The 26,583-nt window shown below is 44.6% G+C and overlaps 1 protein-coding gene and 1 long non-coding RNA gene across 3 annotated transcripts in view; both read left to right on the forward strand.

The window, feature by feature from the left end:
• The window catches only part of SPMAP2L (sperm microtubule associated protein 2 like), a 42,807-nt gene extending 34,863 nt beyond the window's left edge, over nucleotides 1–7,944 (forward strand). The window contains exons 7-9 of one of the 2 annotated variants that reach the window (XM_084760518.1): nucleotides 5,331–5,462; nucleotides 6,894–7,069; nucleotides 7,604–7,944. In XM_084760518.1, the coding sequence (XP_084616644.1) occupies nucleotides 5,331–5,462; nucleotides 6,894–7,069; nucleotides 7,604–7,718 (423 nt within the window). In that variant the 3' untranslated portion in view covers nucleotides 7,719–7,944. The remainder of the gene's footprint in view (nucleotides 1–5,330; nucleotides 5,463–6,893; nucleotides 7,070–7,603) is intronic. The other variant, XM_084760519.1, reaches the window with a different exon arrangement.
• A 16,295-nt stretch (nucleotides 7,945–24,239) lies between these two features.
• Nucleotides 24,240–26,362, forward strand: LOC311584692. The gene is made up of 3 exons (XR_014774964.1): nucleotides 24,240–24,320; nucleotides 24,962–25,118; nucleotides 26,238–26,362. It is a non-coding gene; the product is annotated as an uncharacterized lncRNA (long non-coding RNA).
• Nucleotides 26,363–26,583: the final 221 nt, after the last annotated feature.

Consider the following 26,583-nt stretch of genomic DNA (forward strand, 5'->3'; position numbering starts at 1 on the left):
ATTGTGACAGTCTACAAAACCTGGATGTGGTTGGCCTCGTGGCTCACTTAGTAGCCATCCACTCTTCTCTGTCCACTTAGCTACATCCGTGGCTTCTGTGTAGACAACTGCCCCATAGCCATACCAACCCACCTGGATTTAAACACTGATGGCTTTTAAGGGAGTAAGTGCCGTGTGCCTGGGTTCTGCAGGCCTCACATGGCGTTGTCCTACTTGCTGTCCTAACTTATAAGGTCTTGGTTCTTTTTACTCACTTGCCGCTCTGTGACGATTTTCTGAGAATAAAAACTCAAAAAAGTAAAATCACTGTATAAAGGAAAGGTTGCGAGATTTTGGAATGGTTTATATAAAATTCTAGAAAGTTCCCCAAACATCGATTTTAATGCACATATTCACTTGGATTATTTGGCTCTTTTGTACTGCACTTTACTAACATTAGATATTATTTTGCAAAATTAGTATAGCAAAACAATATTTCAGTTACATTATTTTCATTTCTTTGATACTAAAAATTTAAATAGTTCTGCACATTTATTTGCCATGTATTGTTTTCTTTGATAGAATTATCTATTAATGACTCTATTTCCTACTGGCCTGTACATTTTTATGGAATATAATGCTTATTTACATATGATGGGTATTCATCTGTTTTAGATTCTGCAACTATTTTTCTGGGGTTATAATTTGAAATTCTTGAATTTTAATTTCTAGATTCTAATTGTAGAAGTTAACAAGCCAAGAAACGCATATGTCTACCTAATAGACAGCCTACAGTTAGACTATAAAACATGGTGGCTTATGCCTATAATCTCAGCACTTGGGAGGCTGAGACAAGAGGGTTGGTTACCAAAGCCTGAGCTAGCCTGAGCTAAGAGTAGACACCTGCCTCAGAGGAACCCAAACCAAACCAAACCAAAGATACAAAAGTTCCATAGGATTCTCTCTTATTTCCTCTCAAGTCCAAGCTTCCCCCTTGCCGTAGATGTACTTATAAGTTAGATTCTTAGTGCCAAGGCTAGTTTTGCCTGCTCATGGCCTTGATTTAAATGGAATCGCACATCATCTGTTCTGTAGAATCTGGCTTAGTTTGCTCAATATAAAAGCTTCACCTGTACTACTGAGTATACCAGTGAATTTGCAACTACATCATGATTTGATTATGCATCTTAGATGGACAAGTGAGATATTTCTATGTGGACTACCATAGATACATTTGTTACAGATATTCATGTATAGGTGTTGTTTGTGATTTGGTTGTTTTTTTTTTTTTTTTTTTTTTTTGAGGCGAGGTTTTTTACTCTGTAGCCCAGAGTGGCCCAGGACATACTATATAGCACAGACTAGCCTCAAACTAATGACAATCCTCCTGCCTCAGCTTTCTGAATGCTGGGATTATAGATGTGAGTCACCATGTCCAGCTTTAATTTTATTATTTTTCTTGTTCTTTATTTTTAAAGATAGGGTTTCTCTGTGTAGCCTTGGCTGTCCTAGAACTTACTCTGTAGACCAGGCTAGTCTCAAACTCAGAGATCCACCTGCTTCTGCCTCCCCAGTGCTAGGATTAAAGGCATGTACCATCACTGATCAGCTATTAATGGCATTTTTATTAGAAAAAAGTTTTAAATTGTATTAAGTGTACCTTGCCAATTGTTTCTCTTATGGTGAATATGTTTTAGTTTCCTGAGAAATATTGTTTGATCCTAGCATGTATTTTTTTTCTAGAAACTTTCTAATTTTTACATTTGTAATGGATAATCAAATATATATGATTTATTTTGAAGTAAATTTTTCCCTTGGCATGTGTTAGGTAAAGATTGAGGTTTCTCTTTGTTCCACACAGATATTCATACAATTTGATTATTCTTTTTCTCAGTTCAATTATCTTGGGTCCATTTGTGGACTCTGAAATGTTATGATTACCAACTTGTCTCCTTTTACATGATCACTAGACTGTATGGGTTATTATGGTTTTAGAATAAATGCTTGTTGTAAACTAGAATGTGATGATGTAAGGCCTCTAATTTTGCTCACATTTTTACTTGTTTTGGTTGTTGTAGGCCTTCTACACACTGAGCTGAGAATCCATCGCGTTTTTCTTTGTTGTGTTGTACTTTATATAGTGACTAATGAATGATTGTCTTACTCCCCCTTTGACTGAAAGGCTTAATTAAAGGCAACAGTTGACATATTCCTTCAGTTTGCCTACAGCCCTGAAGCAGACAAAGCTTCACTCATAAGAAATGCTTTAAATGCTTAATTAGTTCTTCATGGTGTTGAGACACGCACAGTCCTCAGTTTGAATCCCAACTTTGCCATTTCCTAACTATATAAACTTATACTACTGAGCCCTCGATACCTTGGTGCTTCCATCAGTGAAGCAGGAATGGAAATAACAACCCAGGCGAGGAATAAAGTGTTGAATGCAACAGGAAATGCTGTCACTGATGACTCAGCATTCTCATCTGAAACAGCCCAAGAGCAAATTTGGAAAACACTTTACTATTTTTCTGCCTGCAATTAGCATCCTATTTTGTTCCCATCCATTGCTACATCGCCCTACAAACTCTTATTTATTTATAGATTTATTTACAGATTTATTTCATTTCATGTGCGTGGGAATTTTGCCTGCATGTCTGTGTGTGCACCACTTGCATGCCTGGTGCCAGAAGAGGATAGAAAAGGACAACAGATCTCCTAGAACTGGAGTTACAAGTGGGAGTTACACGTGGGTGCTGGGAGTGTGGTTGTGAAACACATGTGGGTGCTGGGAGTGTGGTTGTGAAACACTCGTGGGTGCCGGGAGCGAACCCTGGTCCTTTATAAGAACAGCAAGTGCTTTTAGGCATGGAACAAGCTCCCCAGCCCCACCACCTTCAAATGCAAACACAAGCAGTATCAGTAGAATAGCGCAGGATTTGAGCAAATGTTCAATTAAGATACTGATAAGTGACTCCCAGGTCTGTTGGAGGCAGTGTCAGGGTCCTTTAGTTCCTGGTCCCGGTGATCACTCATTTAAGAGTTCAGGCAAGACACACAGACCATAGTGTGGGAGGCAGGCCAGGCTTATAATATAAACTATATGTTGGGAGCTGGACAAAGCTCAATGGTTAAGTTGTTCCTGCAGCAGACCCAGGTTCGATTCCTACTGTCTACATAAGAACAAATCCAGAGGATCTGACACCCTCCTCTGGCCTCCTGGGGCATCAGGAACACACAGGGTACATGGATATACATGCAGACAAAATAGTCATACACATAAAATAATTCTAAAGAAAATCCTTTAAAAAAAATAAAATAAGAAAATGTACTCTTCACTTACCAGGAAACTGAGACAGAGGGGAGGACATTCTATTGGGACTCTAGATGAGAGAAGCATGGGAGAATGGCAAAGTAGAAGGATCCAGAGGGTCCTAGAAGCCTACAAGTAGAACATTATGATAGGCAGATTTGGGCCCAGGGGTCCTGCTCAAACTAAGGCACCAGCCAAGGACAATACAGACGGTAAACCTTAAACCCCTACCCAGATCTAGACAATGGACAGAACATTCTCCACAGTAGAGTGGAGAGTGGGATATGACTTTCTCACATACTCTGGTGCCTCACCTTTGACCATGTCCCCTGGAGGGGGAGACCTGGTGGCACTCAGAGGAAGGACAGCAGGTTACCAAGAAGAGACTTGATACCCTATGAGCATATACAGGGGGAGGTAATCCCCCTCAGGCACAGTCATAGGGGAGGGGAATAAGGGGAAAATGGAAGGGAGGGAAGAATGGGAGGATACAAGGGATGGGATAACCATTGAGATGTAATAAGAATAAATTAATAAAGGAGGAAAAAATAAAAATAAAAAATAAAATAAAATAAAATAAAAAAATAAAAAAGAAAAAGAAAATGTACTGCACTTTCAAAGGACGAGCATAGACAAGGGTCAAAGAGACCATTGTCTCATCTATATCTTACGTGGGCTGCCTAACATTTTCTACAGTCTTTCGGACCAGCAGCTTTTTCTGAGAGACACTGTCCTGCCGAAGTGACAGGCAAGCCTGTGTCACGGCAGCAGCAATCACAGTCTGTCTTTGCTCGTCATCAGCGAGACCCTTGCGAGGTATTAATCCTGTGAGGGTTATAGCTCCCAGAGTCTAATAGCCTTCTGGGCAGTGCTGGGCATTATGCCTCCTCAGGGAAGAAATAGGACTCAGATCAATTCCTCCCACCCCAATGTTTTGTTTTCTTCCGTCTTGTCTTACAGCCTGTGGACTATGAGGGTGGGGTTCTGCCTCTAAAGTCTCCCAAACCTGCTAAAATCTTAACTAGCTGCCTAGCAGATATGTGGGCTTCTGTTTTTTTTCTTGGTTTTCACTACTTTTTTTTTTTTTTTACTTGTTCCGATAAGAAGAAGGATGCTTCAGTAAATGCTCTTCACTGTGGCGTCTGTGACACTGAGAGCTCCTTCCCCTAAAGGGTTAAGAGCACAGTCTTCTCTTTGGGGTGCACTCATACAGTATAGCTACACTTTATCTTGCCCAACTTCATATTTTATTTTAAATTTTTTATTTCTCCTCTCTCTCTCTCTCTCTCTCTCTCTCTCTCTCTTTCTCTCTCTCTTTCTGAGACAGAGTTTCTCTATGTAACAGCCTTGGCTGTTTTGTAGACCAGGCTGGCCTTGAACTCACAGAGATCCATCTGCCTCTGCCTCCCAAGTCCTGGGATTAAAGGTGTGTGCCACCACCACCCAGCCTATTTTTTTTTTAATATTTTACTAATTTATTTATATTACATCTCAATGATTATCCCATCCCTTGTATCCTCCCATTCCTCCCTCCCTCCCCCAGCCTATTTTTTACTTTTTATCACATCTATTTACGTGTGTGTGTGTGTGTGTGTGTGTGTGTGTGTGTGTGTGTGTGTGTAAGTGCCTGTGTACTTGCCACAGAACGCTTTTGGAGGCGGGGAGGAAGGAGAGTCCTGTGGAGCCAGTTTTCTCCTTCTACCTTTATGTGGCTCCTGGAGACTGAACACAGGTCATCAGGCTAACATGGCAATGACTTTACCTGCTAAGCTGGTGCTCTTTAGTCATTGCCACTTATTTCCGCATTAACGCGTGACATCATTGGCTGTTTCTCCCACTTCTGCCATATAAAAACTGAAATCATGAGAAGCTGGCTTGGAACATGAACATTCCAGTTTCAGTGAGATGGAAGCTGACCCTGTTGGGGGGATGCCATCTTTTTTCCGTTGAGTTGTTGAGAAGCCTCGTCGAGAGCGCAGACCGTATTTCATGATGCTGAACTGGACAGGCACTTACACACTGTCTTCCTTTTCTCTCCTAGATTGAAACCAAGATTTCCTTCTCTACCCTGAGCGCTATTGCAACTCCAAGGATTGTAGACCTTGCCCACCCAAAGATCAAGATAGAGGGCCTGTGCTACGAAAGAGAAAAGAGCGAATTGCCCATCCGACCCGTAAGCTACCCCTGCCTCGCTCACCCATCTGCTTTCTTTCTGATTCCTCCAAAGATGCTGTTTTTGCCTCAACAAGGCATAGCTAAAAAAAATCATCAGAAAAGACAGTGTTGAAAGTGGTCTGTGGCGGGCAGGGCGCCCTGCCGACATGGTAAGGAGAAGGGTGAGGTGACAAGATCAGAGGCTCTGAAGTTAGTGAGCTGCTGTGAGCCTTTGCTCTTTCTGGTGAAATCTTCACAGCGAGGACTGGGTGGCTGCTATGCTGCATCCTTATTTATTTATCTTTTTTTTTTTTTTTTTTTTTTGAGACAGGGTTTCTCTGTGCAGCCTTGGCTGTCCTGGGCTTGCTTTGTAGACCAGGCTGGCCCTGATCCACTTGCCTCTGCCTACCTAAGCGCTGAGATTATAGCATCCTTCTTATTTTTACCAACAATGAAACAATATAGAAGGCGTGCCTTTCAAAGTAACACAAGAAAAGAATAGTCAGACAGCCTGTATTTGTTTGGCACCTACTGGGTGACAGAGCCTGAACTAGCTACCGGCAAACAGTCTCCCCTGAGCAGTTCATATTGAGATGGAAAAAACAGATAATAGACTAATGAGTTTTGCTGTCGATACATATTATGAGGAAGATTAAATGAGCCAGGTACAGTGAGTACACAAATGTGTCATCTCAGTGCTCAGGAGCCTGTCTGAGGCAGAGTTGAGCTGTATAGCATAAGCTAGGCGCCAGGGCTTGTAAGACTGTCTCAAACAGACAAAGAAGATGATTGAATAAGTACCGTAGGAAAGAAAGATCCGTTAGAAAGGGTGGTCTGTTTCTGTAGGTCACGAACCCCACCCCACCCTCACCCCAAGAGTCTGATGTCTGAACCTAGAGACAAATGAGGAAAATGTGTCTCAACCAAGACTTGAGGAGAGTTGCCTCTAGCAGAACTAGCAAGTGAAGAGGTCTTGGGGCAGAGAGGGCCAAAACAGAGGCGGCCAAAGGTCACAGTATTGCTGATTGGGGTGGGGTGGGGTGGGGAGAGGAGGTCAGAAGATTGGAGTGGCGATCGGGCTTTACTGGGCTTCTGCAGATACAGGCGGGAACCTACAAAACGAGAGCGCCTCTGAATGGGTTCGCGCCTGAGGGCGAGGTGTCCCAATTAGCGTTAGAAAGTATGTGCCTAGGAGGGTGTTGTTTAGATGAAACGGGAATGATGGTGGCAAGTCACTCAGAGCCATTTAGTCTTCAGTAGCTATCAGAGGGAGGCATGGAGATCAGCAGGGAGGAACCTCAATTTACTGCCGGGGAGAAATGCGAAGGAGAAGGGGACACGCACACGTACGCACGCACGCACGCACGCACGCACGCACGCACGCACGCACGCACGCACGCACGTACGGGGAATTCTGGAGTGGAGCTGTGTGTCTCTGTTTCCGCTGCAGGTGAACCCTGCGGCACTGCTTGCCATACCCAGCGAGCGAACGGTAATTCTAGCGAAGTCCAAGCCCGTGCATGAAGAGTATCTCCCTATCCGAGATGCCCGATGGCCTGTGTCGTACGCTGCTGCGCATTCTCGGGTGTCTGCCAGAATCCAGGAGCTAGCTGTTCCAAACACAAGGTATGGCGATTTAAGGTTCAAGTGGAACGGGAAGGGCTAGGGGCATGGAGAAGGGGGGGGGGCAGTTAATCTAAAGTTTTGTTTTTGTTTTTTGTTTTTTAAAAAAAGGCAATAACTTTTTTTGTGTTGGGAAAAGAGCAAAGCCTTTGGAATCTGGCAGCACGCTGCAGCTGTGCGCCTTCGTTTCCTCACCTGTGTAATGGAGGCCTTGAAATCCCAATGGGGGGGGGCGTGGGGGGGGCCTGGAGGGATGGCTCAGAGGTTAAGAGCACTGGCTGCTCTCTTCCAAAGGTCCTGAGTTCAATTCCCAGAAAACACATGGTGGCTCACAACCATCTATAATGAGATCTGGTGCCTTCTTCTGGTGTACATGCAGGCAAAATATTGTGTTATATGATAAATAAATAAATCTTTAAAAAAAAAAATAAATCCCAATGGGACAGCAGTACCCTGGGATTGGTAACGTGGGGGCGGAGTCATGCCTGGCGCACAGCAGTTTCCTATTTCAGGTTGTCTTTTTGTCTCCTATTCCAGGGGTTCAGTGAATATTGTGTTTTATGACCCGGACGCCTTTAAAGTCAAACCTTCTGCTTTGAAAGCATATTGTTCTGCCAGGATCAAGGAGCTGGCAGAACCCATTGTGCGTTAACGACAGCAAGCGACCCCAGGCAGACATCTGGAACATGTGGCAGATGACTTCATTCCCTGCGCTGACATTTACTTCTTACCAAACACCTCCCAAATATGAGACTTCCAGGGCACACCACCGTGAGGCTCAGAGAGGCGCTGTCTGCGGTCTTGTCTTTAGCAAGTTAGGGCACTCCCTCCACCCTGCAATAAAGGAGAGAGCAATGCTTGCCTCATTATCCCTCCTGCTCACACAAGCATCTTGGCAGCCCCCTTGCTGTGTTGATGCTGGTGCTGGTGCTGATGCTGGTGCTGATGCTGGTGCTGGTGCTGATGCTGATGCTGATGCTGATGCTGATGCTGATGCTGGTGCTGATGCTGGTGCTGGTGCTGATGCTGATGCTGATGCTGGTGCTGATGCTGGTGCTGATGCTGCTGATCCTTTCTCACATTTGTACACTTTGCTCCCTACCACCTACTGAAATCTGTCTCCAGCCCTTCTCTACCAAGTCCTGGGAATTGAGGGCATTCTTGGTGTCTCCCTTCAGCACCTCTGGACGAGATGAAATGGTTTTCGTAGCCTCTGTCAGGAAGCAGTAGAACTTTAGCTCCTTCAGCAGCGTCTCCTGCCTCGCTCCACGCTCACAGCCACTCACCACGAACGAGAGAAAACAGATGCCCACAAGGTGAAGCACGTGCCACTTCACAAGGCAGGCGAGGGATGATCACCTGAGCCCAAGAGCTCAGGAGCAGTGGGCAGCAACAATGACGGTCAATCTCCAAAGGATAAATAAGTTTTAAAAAGACAAGTCTAGGTGGCTTGGTACATGTCTGTAATCTCAGAATCTGGGAGGCAGAGGCAAAAGGCACTGGCACGTAAAAAGACCTTGCCTTGGTGCAGGGGTCAAAATAATGTTATTAAGAGCAAACATGAAATTCTTTATCAAATTGTATCTGCTTAGATTTTTTTAAATTTAGTTCTCTCAATGCATCACTTATTTCAAAATTTTAATTTTTATGGGGCATGCCTAGATTTGCAAGGAGATGAATTTACTTGAAATTTTATTTTACTATGAAAGAACTATATATAAGAGATGCTGAAAGGCAGTGTTATATAGTAGGTTTTTTTTTTTCTACTGTGAATTTGGAATTAGGGTTCGTATCTCTCCTGGGCCACTTTCTGGGCATTGGAACTTAAACCAGTTTCTTCACTCCCCCGTTTCAGTTTCCTTATATGTAAGTTAGGCTCTTCCCACAATGTTGAGACTATTAAATGGAAAAACAGATAATAAAGCGTGAATTTAAATTGAATTTTGTTTTTAAATTTTACTGTTTGCTGGGAGGGAGGGGTGGCAAAATTTATACCAAGGGGGAAATGTAGCCTTATTTTCCATCAAGTGAATGTTTGTTGACTGCTTTTTGAGGCGGGAGGTATAGCACAGGGAGCCAATCAGATGCCAGCTTTGTTCTCAGGGCCTGTGGGAAATAGCCGTAGTAGTAATGTTATGAGGTCATGTGACGTAACAGAATAAAGAGCTTTGGTCCCTTAGGAGAGTGAGGGAGGCTTTCTTTAATGGAGAGACAGCTGGGCTGGAACCTGAGTGTTGAGTAGAACTAAGTGCATAGGGGGTAGGGAGGCCTTTCGGGTCATCATCCTGCAATGGCTCTTCTTCCCTTTGGAGAGCATTTCCACATTCCTTTCAAGAAGTTACCTTCTGCTCAAGCTTTACATAGGAGGATGAGCACACAGTGTAGCTTTGGGGGGCAACGCTTGCCTCCCATGTTCAAGGCCCTGGGGATACCACCTCAGTATCTACAATGCAAACAAATAAATGAGGGGGCGGGGCTGGAGCGATTGGTTAAGAGCACTTGCTATCCTTTGCAGAGGACCCAGGTCCACTGCCGGTCTCTCACACAGGCAGCTCCTGATGGCCTGTAATTCCAGTTCTGGGCTCTCTGAGGCCCTATTCCGGCCTCCTCCAGGAATGCATGCACACGGTGTGGTTACATATATACTGGCAATGAATTCACACATTTCAAATAAAAGTAAATCTTCAGGAGGCTGGAGAGATGGCTCAGAGATTAAGAGCAGGAGCTGCTTTTCCAAAGGTCCTGAGTTCAATTCTCAGCAACCACATGGTGGCTCACAACCATCTATAATGAGATATTTGGTGCCCTCTTCTGGCCTGCAGGCACAACACTGTATACATAATAAATAACTTCTTCTTCTTCTTCTTCTTCTTCTTCTTCTTCTTCTTCTTCTTCTTCTTCTTCTTCTTCTTCTTCTTCTTCTGTAAGGCGCGGCCACACCCGATAATGGCGGTGACCGTTACCACTTGGTGGCAACTGTTACAGTTGCTACAGCTCCCGCACATGCGCAGACATAAGCCCTCTCACCCGATAATGGCGGTGACCGTTACCACTTGGTGGCAACTGTTACAGTTGCTACAGCTCCTGCACATGCGCAGACATAAGCCCTCTCAATGCACCCCTCCCGATAGGGGTATGCAAATGAAGTACTCCAACACAGCCTCTCATCTGCGGGCATGCTAATGCAGGCATGCTAATGGGACATGCTAATGCGGGCATGCTAATGAGGCATCCGAATGTAACCAATGAGACATTGACATGCCACATCCAGACAGTATTTAAGCGGCGTGCTCGCAGGCATTCGGGGTCTTTCGCTTCAGCTTCAAAGGATGCTCCCAATAAAGCGTGATTGAGAAGGATCCTGGTGTCTGCGTCGTTCCTGCCGGCGGGAGGATGCGACATTATTCTTCTTCTTCTTCTTCTTCTTCTTCTTCTTCTTCTTCTTCTTCTTCTTCTTCTTCTTTTTAATCTTTAAAAGAAAAACAACTACAAAGTTTTATGGGGCTGAATGTGGCGGGAAACGCATTTAATTCCAATACTTGGGAGACAGAGGCAGGAAGATCCCTTTGAGTTTGTGGCCAACCTGGTTTAAATATTAAGTTCCAGTTTACCAAGGTTATACAAGAGACTTTCAAAAAAAAAGTGACTGTTCTTCAAGGTGGCCTAGTGAAAGGGTGAACATGTGGCCAAGTTCCCCAGGCCTGGTGGCCATTGTCTGAAACTTTAGGTCTTGAGGAGAGAGACACAAGGATGCGAGGCGGCATTCCGATGCACTCCCACCTGCCACGCTGCAGCATCTCCTAGTCTCCTGGCTCTCGACTATTCCTCTGATTCAGGAACTCCCCACAGTTTTTTAGTAGATCCTTCATGGCACATGGGAGAGCACATCATAAGCTAAAAGGATGTTGGTGTGGCCCTGAAAGAAAGGTCTGTAAGAGGCCAAAAGAAGCTGAGAAAGGGAGCCAAGCACAAGGGGCACTGGATGTCAAGTTGGACATTTTAAGTCTCCACCCTAAAGACAATGGAAAGGTACTGAATTAAGTTAATTAGAAAATGGGACAGAACCTGTAATCCCAGCACTTGGGAGGCAGAGGCAGGCGAATAGTTGTGAGTTCAAGGCCAGCCTGGTCTACAAAGGGAGTCCAGGACAGCCAAGGCTACATAAAAACTGTCATGAAAAATGGGGGGTGGGGGGTGGGGAGAAAAAAGAAAAAGAAAGAAAGAAAAGAAAATGGGACGGAACATCTTGTTACTGAAGTAACCCCCCCATTGTCCTTGGCTGATCTGTTCCAGTGCTCTGTGGACGTTTGAAACTGAGGAGAGTACCAAACCATTTACATGTAACTTTCTATACATGAGTAGATATGAGAACATTTAATTTACTATCATTATTATTTTGGCACTTTTTTTTTTTTGAGACAGGGTCTCCCTATGGAGCTCTGACTGTCCTGGAACTCGATCTGTAGATAAATGGCCCCAAATCCTCAAATCCACAGAGCTCTACCTGCCTCTGCTTTTTGGGTGCTGGGACTGAAGGTGTCACTAGGCAAAAAAAAAACAAACAAACAAACCCAGTTTAATTAAAGTAGACATGATAAGAAACTAACAACCACTAACATTACTGCAGAGCATTATAATGCAAACTTGTCAGTGTGATTTCCCCCTCCTCAAAATATCCTCATGTGTACATGTGTACTCACCCTTCTTGTGACAATGTGAGATGGGCCAAGGCCTCCCTCCATGACAAGATGAAACTGTGCGAATGACAGGCAAGTGGCATAGCTCAAGGCTACCACTGACTTTCTGATTGTCAGAAAGGCATCGACTACTTTAGATCATCCTGTATGCAAATTTTTTTCTTATTTAGTTAGAAACATTTACAGCTGGGCGGTGGTGGTGCACACCCTTGATCCCAGCACTCGGGAGGCAGAGGCAGGCTGTGAGTTCGAGGCCAGCCTGGTCTACAAAGGGAGTCCAGGACAGGCAAGGCTACTCAGAGAAACCCTGTCTTGAAAAAACAAAAACAAAAAGAAAGAAAGAAAGAAAGAAAGAAAGAAAGAAAGAAAGAAAGAAAGAATTTACCTTTTGCTTAAAGGAAGCACATCACATATTCTCCTTTAGCACATTTAAATTACCTACGCCACTCTTTTTGTACTTTGGGGACATGATTAAGTAAAATAAGAAGTACTGGAAGGAAGACAAATACTCCGATACCACAAGGACAACTGGTGGCCAAGATGGCATTAAGTGACTTACAGATGTGTAGCATATATGACATGGATACACTGGAAACGAAAGTCAATCACGCCCCGGGTTGGAGAAGCAAGGGGCGGGGGATGCTATGAGAGGTCATTTCGATGTTCAGAATTACAGACAATAAGAAGCCCACCAATTGTATCCCTCAGGAACTCTCTATTTATTGGTTTCAAAATATGGCTGAATGCAGGTAAATGAAACGTTATGAAATGAAATCACAGAGTATGGAGCTAGAATAAGCTAATGAAAAGAAAAGCCTGCAGATCGGCTGTGGCTCATGAAATGGGGAAACTGGCATGGGTGTTGCAGCTGTTGGCTGTTTACCATAGGCTTGTGGACTTCGTTTTACTTTAGTAGAAAAAGCAAAGAGCAGGTGACACTCCTTCATTTGGCCCTCTGTCAGCTTTCACAGGCTCGCTCACCAGTTGGCCAGTACGAACCTGCATGATTTAAGGAGTGTTGCGCACAGCTGGTCTAACTCTCCCACCTGAGCTGACTCTCCTTTCCTGCTTCAGAAGCCTGTGAGTTCCAAAGGGCCCGTCTGAGGCGGTCCTGGCCCCCGGCCAGCTCTGGCAACAGCTGTAAGGAAAGGTCCTGGAGACGCTCGTTCTTTCAGACCCTGTGAGAGTTTTCCTTTCCCGTGTGGGTGGTGTTTCCGGGTGAAAGGAAATTTCCGCTCACAGTAGCATGCTTCTGCCTGCTTGTCTGGTTCCTACCTATGGCCAAGGTGTGTCCTGCTGGGACTTCCAGGATGATGAGCATCCTGAGTGGGATTGCAAGATAGGGTGGGATGAGGAAGAGTGGCTGCAGGGGATGGAGATCAGGAAGCATCGGCCATCAGGGTTAGTGGGCCACACCCATATGCTGGGAGCACAGTGGCCGTCAGTCCACCACTTCGTGGAATGAACTGCGACGTCTAAACTTGCAGGCCCTTCTTGGGTCCTGAAGAGTTTGAAAAGTGCCACTTTTCCTGGCTTCAGTAGACTTAAAACATGGCGGATGCCAGGCTTCTCCGGGATCATTACCGCACGATTGGCTATTTGTAGATTAAGATGTAAACAGCTGTATGGTGAAACTTCAAGTGTTAGAGGGAAGCAGAACAGATGTGTGGCTACAACTGTACATTATGGGCGCTGTGTCTTTAACCTCCCTGGGTCCTCATTTTATCATGAATAAAACGGCAGCAGGAATAGTACCGCTGTTAAATTCTAGCTCCCGGAGACTATGACGTAGCCTTGGAATGAAGCAAGGCTGAGCCAAGAGTTTGCTGGGGCACAGTGCACCAAAGCCAATGAAAGAGCACAGAGATTTTTCCCCTCTTGGAGTAGTTTCGACCAAGGGTGAGCTCAAATTTGAGTTCTCCACTTCTTCCGCTGTGTCTTTTGTCTGGCCTGTTGTCTGTTTCCTGTGGTCTGTCTGCTGATGTGTGCTTGGTGTCAGTGTTGTCTGTCCCAAACAAAGGGCTTTGCTCTGTATTTAACAGCACTGAAAACATAATGTGGGAAAAGAATACAGGATACTGTCTTAGTCAGGGCTCTATTGCTGTGAAGAGGCACCGTGGCCACAGCAGCTCTTATGAAGGAAAACGTTTCATCAGGGCTGGCTTACAGGTTCAAAAGTGTCGTCTGTTATCGTCACGGCAGGAAGCATGGCGGAGTGCAGCCAGACACGGTGCTGGAGAGGGAGCTGAGAGTTCTACATCTGACTCTAGCAGGCAACAGGGAGAGTGACAATGTGCCTTGCTTGAGCTTCTGAAACCTCAAAGCCCACCCCTGGTGGCATACTTCCTCCACCAAGGCCACATCTACTTCAACAAGGTCACAACTCCAATAATGCCCTGCCCTATGGGTCTATGGGGGCCATTTTCATTCAAACCAGAACAGATACTTTTTGCTGTTTTGTTTTGTTATTTGGGACACTGGGTCTCTCTCTATGTAGCTCTATCTGGCCTGGAATTCACCAGGCCAGACAAGGCTGGCCTTGAATTTAGAGATCTTTTTTTCTGCCTCCTGAGTACTGGGACTAAAGATATACACTGCCATGCTCAGAAAGGGATACTGTTTTGCAGAACTCTTAGCAGAGTTTTACAGGGAAAAAATTGATTTACTGACCCCAACTGACTAATAATAACACAAGCTATTAAAGAGGCTGAGTCCCAGTAGGAAAACAGATTGAGTAGTCTTAAATGTTCTCAAGGTAAATTATCAATGTCACAAGGCTAGGCAAAAGTACATGTTTCTGAAGGCAAGACATTTCCAGAAAAAGTTAATCTCAAAATACAACAGCTTGGCTTTTGTAGCATCTGGGGTGGGGGGTGGGGGGAAAAACAGTATGTTATAGTTGATACTTGAGGGGTCTAACCTAAGGTAGACCCTTCAGGAGGCATGCCTGATTAAGACTAGACAGAAGGGTGACAAATGCTGCAAAGCAGTAACTGCCAAGGAGCCCGGGAGAGCCGACAAGGCTACCAAGATATTTTAGGACAGTAACAAAGGTTATTGACATTTTCATCTTTGTGGGCAGGCTTCCCGGAGTCATATCCCTGAGGGCAGAAGTGGAAACCACACTCACAGAGACAGTAAGCTGTGTGGGTGGAGGTGTTTTGAGCTCTCCCCCTCTCCGTTGACTTTCAGCTTTACTGCAAAGATAAAGCGAGACAAGAAATGAGGTGCTCTGCGCCCAATGTTTGTGCGAGGTAAACCCCCATTGGTTGCTTCCATTTGTATTGCTATGGTCCTCCTGAACTTCCATCTCTCTTACCAGTTTGCTGATATCTTAAACACCACCTCCAGAATTACTTTCCCATGACCTAAGGATTTATCTCTTTTAAGAGTGTAAACGCATTCAGGAAAAGACGCCTTTTTATATGTTAAAAGCATTTACACCTCATCAGGGTGATGGAAAGTCTAAAAGCTTAGAATACAAGCCTTCCTAAGCCATTAGGAAAAACAGCACCATAAATCCTCAAGCCGTCCTGGAGGAGCCTGGGCCATGCCCACTTCCAGGCAAGACAGACGAAGGACAGCGGCACCAGATGCACAGCCTCTGACTCTTAGTTCCTTAAGATTTATTTTTATTGGGGCTGGAGAGTTGGCTAAGCAGTTAAGACCACTTGTTGATCCTTCAGAGGGCCTTGTTCACTTACCCTCAGTTCCCATGCCAGCTCACAACCTGTTACAGTAATTTGTATCTGTTCGGCCTACAAAGCAAATCACTGACACAGGGAGACTGAAACATACTTTAAAGCTGCCAGCACTTTGCTGGGCAGAGTCTGAACTGATTCTAATCTACTTGTAAACTAAACAAACTACTCTAAACCTTATAAGATAAATATATTCCAAGCACTTGCCACTATGACCCCTGGGCTGGTCCTCATCAAGTCCCCACCGTCCTCCTCCAACCGTCAAACCCTCCTCCCTTCCCCAACCCTCAAACTTTCTCCTCCCCTCCAAGAAGTCCCGCCTTCCACTTCCTGTCCTTCTGCCCAGCTGATTGGCTAAACAGTGCTTTATTGACGGTTGATATATTCACTCAGCATTCCTCCACAATTCCCCCTTTTAGTCTAATAAAAACAAACCCTTTACCTATACACTTTTATCATTACACTAATATACAATATATATTATATACATATACATATATATATATATATATACACACACACACACACAAGAACCACAAGACAATTGTTTTATTTATATTATACTCATAATGTTTTGTTGTTTTCAACCCCATCAGAGGCTTGAGAAGGAATAAAATTAATTAGCTGAGTAAATAGGAGCGCAGGTTAGCAGCTTCCAACATGAAGAAGAAAAAAAAAAAAGACAGAGACACTTTGCTACCTGAATAGTCACTTGAAATTCTTTAACATGTTGGAGCATCATCTTCAGCCTTCTGGCCCACTTTATCTGACAGACATGTTTGTGAAGCAGGGACTATTGAGGACTTGCTTACCCTGTCTTGGCAGAGTTAGGTCGTCAACTCCACCTGCATCCAAGTTTGCACATTTCAGGCAGAATTCCGTCTGTGGCAGACAATAAGGACATTTTTTGGCCAAGGGCCTGTTTGCCACATCTGAAGCCATCTCCATATATAGGTTCCTCGATGCTCATTACCTTCTTTGAGGCAGGCTGGGTGTTGCCAGGAGTCAACCTGTCTCATTTTCAAAGAATCCTCAAACCAAATAAAATTCCTTTAAATGTCATATTCTGTAGGTCTCTGAGGTTTTTGAAGACTTAATCTAAATATTTTACCTTATCTATTAAACAAGATGTATAGACTTGTGATAAAATTGAATAATACAATGAATTAAAAATAAACCTATTTTACATCAGTATCTAATATTCTATACCAATGAATTAAAACTAGCTTGTGAGTAATAATTAAGGCCTTAAGTTGAAGAGTAAATTCAATAATCTACCTTTTGTCCTATCATTCCTATATATTTTTATATTTTCAGAGAAAAATCCCTGAGTTCAGCCTCGTTCTTTCTCTGAACAAAGCCAATGATAACACAATCAATTCTCAATGAAGATAAGCCTCCATAGCCCAAAAGGTTACTCAACCCCCTTTTAAGGGAAATAGGATGGCATTCTCTTTTTAAAGCTTCTTCAGGCTGATTTGGGACAAATAATACCTATACAGGGGCCCAAATAAAACTAGGAAAATGGTTAAACAAGCTACAGATAGCATTTGTGGTCCAGCCTCTAACTGTTGAAAAATTCAGGCTTAATAAAAGTCCTGTGTGGGGGCAGTCTGATATATTGGCCCAATTGGAATGAGGAGCTTTCTCCAAAGCTGTCTTGGGAGATGTTCTGTTCTGAAGGCAACAGCAACTGAAGCAGTTGTGAATGAAACATGAGGAATGCAGGATGTCAGCATATCAGCATGCTAAAGGATGAATCCTGTCGGGTCTGATCCAGCATCAGTGTCTGGTACTTTACTTCTGAAAATATATAATTTCTCACAAGCATTATACAATTCCAAAACTATAAATACCTGAGGTGTGCAGGATGCACAAGCGTTATACAATCGAGGCTAGTACTGTAGTTTGAATTCATGTACGTATAAACTGACTTAAGTCAGTAGTCTCCTTTTCATCCAGGTCTGTTTTATTTTGACCTCTTTCAAAAAGAAAGTATAATAGTACCATCACCAAAGAACATACAATCATTATTTAACTGAAAACAAAACAAGATTGTATAATTCTAAATGTCTTTTTCTAGGCTCTGTGGCACCCAATGAATAGGTTAAGCTGCTTACCTGTCTCCCAAGGAAATGCATCTTGTTTTAGAGACAAGGCGGTTGCCTTGAGCAAAAGAAATGGCATTAAGCCTTAAATAACCTTATGTATACCCTAGGCATTAAGCCTTAAATAAACTTATGTATACCCTAGGCATTAGTACCTGGGTTTACACACTTAAATAAATTCCTATTTTTGAGGAGTTTATGCACACCCTAGGCACCTTGTACCTGGGTTTTCACACTTATATAAACTCTCAGACAAAATACCCATACACATAAAATAAAAATAAACACATCTAAAAAATGTTTAAGGACTCCCCTTTTCTGAGGGAATAGGGAGGGGGAGGGGGAGGGGGAGGGGGAGGGAGGAAGATGGGGCTGGAAGGAAAGGAGGGAAGGAGGAAAGGAGGGATGTAAAATGCATTAATAAATTAATTTTTAAAAAAGTTTAAAATTTGTTCTTATTACTTTTACTGATGTGATGTACTCTGTATGTGTATAGACCTGCCGTGGATTGAATAAGAACAGGTTCATCAGGGAGTGGCACTACTTGAGAAGGATTAGGAGGTGTGGCCTTGTTGGAGTAGGTGTGTCCCTGGGGGGTGAGCTTTGAGATTTCAAAAGCCCATGCCAGACCCAGTCTCTCTCTCTCTACCTGCAGGTCAGGATGTAGCTCTTTCTCCAGCACCATGTTCCCTGCCCTGATGAGAAAGGACGAAGCGTCTGAAACTGTAAGCAAGCCCCCAGTTAAATGCTCTCCTTTCTAAGAGTTGCTGTGGCCACGGTGTCTCCTCGCTGCAGTAGAACACTGACTAAGATATGACTCGTGCACGCAGTTATCTGGAGACTAGAAGTGGGGATCAGAATCCCTGGAGCTGGGTGTATAGGGGGTGCAAGGTGCCTGATATGAACGTTGGGGACAGAACTTCTGTCCTCTGCAAGAACAGCAAATGCTCTTAGCCATGGAGCCATTTCTCTACCCCTGAGCCTGTGACTCTTACTTAGTGTGGTGGGTCAGGTTTTCTGAGTCACTCAGATGTGTCCAAGCCCTTGGTATGTGGGTGTCTCCTGTCACAGAAGGGAACTAGACATGAAGGAATGTTCTGTTATTTCTGGAGAATAAATAAGGGTTATTCTTCAATGCATACTATCAAAAAATTCACTTAGTTTGGGAGGTAACATCCTGCCTCAGTTTCCCCCACACTTCCTGTGATGAGTCAGCCTTTCTGAAGTTTCAGCCCCACATCAGCGAACTCTAGATTAGGCATGGATCTCAACCCTGGCTGCACCTTGAAGGCAGCGGGAGACCTTTCAAATAACGCTGAAGCTGGACTCACTCTTGCAACCTTCCAGCTTGTGATGCTTAGCCAGTCAGAACATCAAGGTGGACCTAGGGGACACTTATTTTCACGAGTGACCCCAGCCCATGGCCAACTGAGAAGCTGTGCCTTGAGTCAGCTCTGTCCAAACTCTGGAAAGAAACTGTTAACACAGATTCGGCGCTCTCTGCTCCCAGAGGTGCTGGCCACACAGACCTAGGCTGAGGCTTGAGAGTAAGGACATCAAAGGCGATCCCTCAGGATGATGCACAGATGATGACTTAGTGCACCAGGCTGTCACTGCACCATGGATGTGGGTGGAGGTGTCACCAGCAGCCCTATGTGGCTCACAGCTCTTAAGGCTGCAAGTTCTTGGGTCCAGGCGCTGCTGTAGCTGGTCTTCTGGGTGTCTGTGTGTTCGTGTGATCCACCATTTGAGCTCACCTGAGTCTTTACTTTTATTTTTTCTCCATGGACATCAGTCAGTTTCAATTAGGGTCCATATTAATGACCTCATTTTAACTTAGTAATAACTTTCTGATGTACAGTGAGGTTGTTTCTGTATCTCGGCTCTATGATATCAAAACCACAGGCAACAAAACCAGAGAACAAACCAAAAAAACTACATTAAACATAAACCGTTTGCACAAAAAGGAGACAATCAACAAGGTTAAAAAAAGAAATCTGCTAATGGGAGACACTGTTCTTAAGTAGTGGTTCTAGACTTCCCCCACCCACCCTGTGGGTACCAAAACCCACAGATGCTGAAGTTCCTTAAATAAAGTGTGTGGTGTTTGCATGTGTTCTGTGCAACTCTCAAAAACTTTAAATTATTACTAGATCATGCACAGCGTGAACACTGTATGAATGGCTTTCCTCTATGTCACTTAGGGAATCATGAAACCCGCACATCTTCAGGAAAGACACTTTTATTTTTCCTCGAAAATATTTTCCGTTTGTGGTTGGTTGAATGGCTACGGGATCTGGGATAATGGGAACTGACTGTATTTGCAAGCCATGTAAGGCGACAACCTCTAAACTATGCAAGGAACTGCTATAACTCACTTGTAAAACCAACAGGGCCAGTCTCATAGCCTTGGTATCTAGGAAGTGGCTGCCGCAGGAGTCTAATGAGGGAAATTGTTCACAGTCCTAGCGGATGTGATCAATGTTCGCAGCTCAGACAGGATGGCTGGGCTTTGGCAGCATCTCCAGCTTTCCACTCTTGGCTGGCTGTATATGGGGAGTGGCTGGCCAGGGCCTCGGCATTGCCAACCATCTAGACAAAGACAAACCTCCCAGACAAGGAAGTGGGAACCTGAGAATCAGGCTGATTCTTGCAAGGCTCAGAGGAAGCCCCCTTCAGTTGATTGCTGTTGCCCAACTCAGTGGGCCTCTCCTCAGGGGTCGGGGGGGGGGGGGGAAGGAAACTTCAAGCTTACACTCCAAAGGAGATTTTTAAAAAATCATTATTATAAGATAACACAAATTGTAGCGTAAAGGAACAAAACATCATTGCAGTTTTTTAAAAAATATTTTTATTTATTTATTATTATGAATACAGTGCTCTGTCTGCATGTACGCCTGCAGGCCAGAAGAAGACATTAGATCACATTATAGATGGGTGTGAGCCACCATGTGGTTGCTGGGAATTGAACTCAGGACCTCTGGAAGGGCAGTCAGTGCTCAACTTCTGAGCCATCTCTCCAGCCCTATCCTCACAGTTTTAAGGTGTGTGCAGTTCAGTGGGTCTGTTCGGGGGCTTCCATCTGCTGTGTAAACATATTCTAAGCAAATATGACTTGCTCATTTAAAGTAGTGTGGCGTAAAACCATCGTCTGGTAGTCCAAGCTCCTACTTTTTCCTGCTGGTGCCCAAGAGGCCCTTTAGCTTGCAAACTGTGACACTCTTTATGCTCCAGGTTGGGAGTCTGAGATCTGAAAATGCCTGAAATTGTCTTAGTTCGGTGTTCACCACTTTGTCATTTTATTACTTTTACTCATTTGGAAAAATCATATAGACCCTAGAAAAATAACATCCAAGTGATGATGTTGACAAAACTTTTGAAGAAAAATGGAACTGTGAATGAAAAAGAATTCCAGAGTTAAAAAAAAACAAAACAATCCTGATGTAATAAAATGTTCTGTGCAAGGCGAAACTAATACCATGCCCGTGACTCAGGACATAGCCCTGTGAGAAAGGTTTAAATGTGCTTAACACACACACACACACACACACACACACACACACACACACACACACACACACACGAGAACTGAAGCACAAGAAATGGCCAAAATCTTGTTCATTTAATAGAATATACCTCTTTGAGAAGGTGGACCAAGCTGTGTTTTAGTGTTTGTTGCGTCTGTTGAAGAGCTAGGTCAGTTCCGTTCTGTCAGGATTCGTCGTTACAAACGGTGGGAGAGCGCATGTGCAGACTGTGCTCGAACCTGGAAATAGGGCTCAGACGAGACGATGATTGAAAGCCACTAGAAGGTGAAGTAGCAAGCACGGCTGTGGAAATGCAGACCCTTGGCTGCTCATAAAGACTGGAGCATGACTGAAAGTGGGACGATGAAAGACTGGGGTGTGGCTCAGGGGTAGAGCCTGGCTCCCCAGTATCACTAAATAGATGAAAATGATAAGTTATGTTTGTATTCACTGGACTTTCATAATCTCTGGAGTGGTGTGATTAATAAAACCATATTGGATGTTTCTGGGGCTGGAGGGGTGAGGGGAGAAGGGATGACTAGGGGAGCATAGAAGACTCTCAGGAGGATGACCATACTCCACGGTTCTGATAGACACTTGCCACTGCACAGCCGACCAAGCTCACAAAATGACCAGCAACAAGAGTTAACCCAGCATGAACTATGAACTTTAGTTAAGAATAGCCCTTGGCCGGGTGGTGGTGGCACACGTCTTTAATCCCAGCACTCGGGAGGCAGAGGCAGGTGGATCGCTGTGAGTTTGAAGCCAGCCTGGTCTACAAAGTGAGTCCAGGAAAGCCAAGGCTACACGGAGAAACCCTGTCTCAGAAAACCATAAAAAGAAAAAAAAAACAAAGAGTAACCCACCCAATTTGGATCATCAGGTTTTATTAACTGTACCCCACTAATGTAAGATGATGTAAGTTTTTGCCCAGCTATTTTTTCCCTGTAAACTTCAAACTTCTCCAAAAGACAAATCCAGATTTTTTTTTCCTTTTCTTTTTAAGCAAATGGGTGGCAGAGAACACTGGCATGAGTTACGTTCCTAGGGAAACCCTGAATCATCCAATCGGGCTGAAACAAGCTTACTTGCAAGGCATGAAGATTAAGAACCAGATGAGAAATAAGAAAGAGACCTTGTATCCGCTGCCAAAATAAACTTTCTCCTTTAGGTGACTCCCATGAGTAACCCCTCCTAGTACTCAAGATGAGTCAATTTTACCTTTTAGGAAAAGTTCCAAATCTCCCTCAGCTCATTGGTTAAGTAAGCACTGCATCTTAGCAAGTCTCACCATAGGGCCCATCCCACCAACAAACACAGATGGAGGTGCCTAAGAAGCTGCTGTAAGCCATGGCAACTGTAAGGTGACTCATGCTTGCCCAACGCAATGGCAAGATTAGCAGTGAGCCGCGTGCATCTCTTTGATCTGGAGCAACACGTTGCTTTGCTGGCATACATACACGCACAGCTTTTGCTTAGGCAGAGACATGACTAAGTCTCTACGTTCTTCTCTGTGGCAGTAGTTTGGCCAATGCAGGAGACGTCAGACTGGCTCTCCACAGTCAGATGCCAAGCCTCCTCCAGCCCCAGGACCACCTGCAGCATCACCTCGTGCCATAGCCAACTCCTGGACAGTGAAATCTGGGCTCAAATTCAGACCTATGAAAAACAGGACTTTATAATTCCCTTTGCTTTCTGACTTTGAGCTTTTCTCCCACCCAGCTAGTGGGAAAAGGGCTTCATATTTTTCTGGGGTTCCAGAAGTCTCCTCAATACAAAGAGAATGTGTGAAGAGAGTTGGGGACAGGCCTATGACATCAGGAAGACCTCTGGGTCCTGGTCCACGCTGGTGGCTGCTGAGATGTGCAATCCTTTTCCTAGGTTCTTGTTTTGTTGCCTTCTAGCTTTCTAGAACTTTCTGCCCTGCCCGCTTTGTGGGATGGGTGCCAGGCTGCTGCCAGTCCTACCGGCCAACACACATCTACTTCTCTCTAGGCTTTTCTTTCCTTCTCGCTGACTGTGTTGCCAAGCCAGACACCACCATTTTTGTTCTTAAAACTCGCAACCTCCCAGATCCTGTTTATATTCTAAATAGTGATGTCTCTCTCCAGTCTGGAGACGATACACGTTATCTTGTTTTAGTCCCCTTCACAACACCCCAACTCTAGAGTACTCTAAATATCTCAACTTCTGGAATCAAAAGCAAAACCCACCTCCCAGCTGGATCCATTTTCTCTTGCCACATTCTTTCCCTGAGGCAGTGAGGCGGGAGCCTCATGGGAATAGAGGGAATGGAAAAAGAGATCCTCCAGGGAAAAAAGGGGGAGAAACTTATCTTTCAAAGTATCGCTTGGCCATATATCTTATATCTGGCCCCTCTGTGCCTATAGAGTCTGTAACTACAAATTCAACCAAAGCAGATAAAATCATGCAGTGAAACCTGTAAGATGTTTGCATATCCAACATCTACTCCTGCACTGGACATCTACAGACGCCTTTGTGTGATTATTCCCTAAGCAACTATTATAGCATTTGCATTGTATTAAGTATTGTAAGTAATCTAAAGGGGGTTTTAAGAATATGGGAGGATGTGCATAGGTTATGTGCAAATATCTCGAGCATCCTTTGGCTTGGACATCCACATGGGTCTTTGAAACCAAGCCCCCATGGACATTGAGAGGCAATTGCATCTATCTGGAGATCTTTTCTCCCCTGCTATATTTTAAGCTAATAGTAGTGTTATGTTGATTTTTTTTTTTCAGCAGGGCTGAGTCTGAGGTATATCCTCTGACAGACTTGGTATGTCCCTCCCTGAAGCCTTGGTCAGTTCTGAGGAAAGTTTGGGATTATCCTGTGGGTCCCTACAGCCACACACCTGCTGCTAGGTCATAAGATTTTCCATCCCCATCTCTGCCAGCAACTGCATTCTGGTCACCTTTGGAGACACTGGGAATGTTGGAACAAAAGTTCACCAGACTGGATGGAATTTTTAAACTGTGTTTTTCATGAAACAAGAGAGATTCTAGTCCAAGTCATTAAAAAGAATTACAGATATTTTTTAAAAAGTCTCAGTGCTGCAGGAGGGAATTCCAGAATTCACATGGCATGCAGTGCTGAGCACAGGCACCAAACACTCAACTAAGTCTAAGTGCTGATGGCCTTGTGTGAACTGGGGGTTGCTAAACAAGTGAAAACCTCTTAAAGAATGAGACTTGAAGTAGGTAAGTGTTGATGGCGGGGGGGGGGGGGGCAGGGAATGGGGGAGGAAAAGACCATCGACTCCCAGCAGGGCAGGAATGGGCTATGATTCCCAGGAACTCATCCTGAAGTTCAACTTTGCCCAGCTCAGCTTCTGCAGAAAGGCAACGCTCTGGAAGCCACTGCATTCTTTTTTGAGAGTTGTCCCATGAGAGCATTAGTCATTCTGTACTCAGCAGGGCATGGAGCCCAAGGCTGCACATTTATCCTGGCATGCAGGCCCCTGGGGGTTCTGCTCACTCCTTGGGACAGAATCTCATGGTCTCGGCCGTGGCCCGTGACTGGGAGGAAAGACCGTCTGCTTTTTGCAGCGCCTCTCCACTATTCCCCACCCAGGGCTGCTGATGTTCTCCAGGCCTGCAGCACTAAGCCTGTGAAAGCCATTAATGCTTCCCCCTCTAAACCTTCTAGCACCTTCTGAAGGAAGCATGATACATAATCTTAACTTCACCTGGACAAACTTTTGCTGCCTGCTGAAAATGGGAAACTGGGGTGCATCTCCTACTTTTAAGGGGCTCTGCACTGTGGTGAGAACTGCTAGGAGACTCTGCAGGGACATCCCAACATAAGCGAGCTGATGCTTTTCTGTCCTTATACCTTCCAGCAAAACCGGCTAAGGCGCCAACTCAAGCGCTCTACACTTCTGTGTGGTCTTTAGCCTTTGTTCCTTCTTGACGGTGCGTGCAGACCCCGGGAGCAATTGTTCGATCCGAGGTGGAAAATGAGCCTGGTGTGCTCAGCTTCAGTGCAAAGGCTGCTGGGTGAGTGTATCCAGTGAAAGCCTCCATCAGCCCTACATGCTAGTGCCTAGCTCTGAGTCGGCCATCTTGAAGCCATTCCGTCAACATTTACTATAATGAAAAGAAGCTGCATTCAATCTATGTGTGGCCTTTGGGTCTGACTTACAATAACTTCAAATAAGTCTCAGGCTCCAAAGAGACAGACTGGTGTTATTAAACGATGTAGCAGCCCCCGGTGTTCTGTGGTTGGATTCCTTCTGTTTTCTCTTTTTTCGAAGGGCACATAAGAGTGCAGAGAGCTAAAGAATAGAAGTTAGAGGGAAATGCCCTTAATGTCAGATGCTCATGTGCCTTTTATGGGAAAACTACTTAGTACCAGAACTAGACAACACAGAGGGTTCCTCATGAGAGAAGACGAAGGGATGACAGTGTGCACCTGAGCAGGAACGGCTAAGAGATGCTCCGTTCCCTCAGCCAGCTGCTCAGGTCTCCGCAGTGATGCAGCGCTCCCTCAGGGTTGTGTTAGTCCATCCCTGCCGTGGCCTTTTCTCTAGCGGTGCGAGGCAGGTGCCCTTGATTAGAGTCTGCTAAACCGAGCAGCTGCAGGAGCTCATAAGTCACTCACTGCTGGTGTTTCTGAACTCTCTTTGGAGACGATCTATGATTTCTTCAACCAATGACAGAGTCTCAAGCTATGCCTAGAGTTTTCGTTCACCAATGCCCATGCTCCAATTGTTGACATATGGCAAAAGACATAATGATGACACGTTTAATTTAAATACTTCTTTTGGTTGTTGTTGTTGTGAAATGTATCGATCTCCAGACAGAAACATGTGTCTTACAGCCACCAAACAGAGCCTGGTCTGCCTAAGTCAACACAGTAGGGAAATCCCCTCTTCTTTGAATTTTGCACGAGAAACAAGGGCTTGAGAGGGCAGGGTCTCAGAAAGGGGACGGGGAATAACAGGCCAGTATGTTTGGGTATCAAAATTTCTATGCCATCAGATATACAAGCTACCAAAGAAAAAATAGTTTTACTAACATTAAAGACTTTAGTGCTTCTAAGGGCAGTATCAAAAATGCGGTTCTGGCTAGAGTGATGGCTCAGCAGTTAAGAGTGTTTACTGGCTGCTTTTCCAGAGGACCTCAATTCCCAGCAGCCACTTGGTGGCTCACAAGCACCCATCACTCCAGTTCCAGAGGAATGAATGTCTTCTCCTGGCCTCCACAAGCCCAAGGCATGCGCGTGGTACACCGACACACAGGTAGGTAAAATACTCATGCACATAAAATAAAATAATACTTTTTGAAAAGGTGGTCCTGCCCAGAATGGGAAACATATTTGCACATGATACATGTGATGAAGATGTACTATGCAAAATATATAAGGAAACGGATAAATAACCCAACTTTAAAAATGAGCAAATAGCCACGCAGTGGTGGCACACACCTTTAATCCCAGCACTTGGGAGACAGAGGGAGGTGG

The sequence above is a fragment of the Acomys minous genome, assembly GCF_964271855.1.
Source record: "Acomys minous genome assembly, chromosome: 15".
In the NCBI taxonomy this organism is placed as follows: Eukaryota; Metazoa; Chordata; class Mammalia; order Rodentia; family Muridae; genus Acomys; species Acomys minous.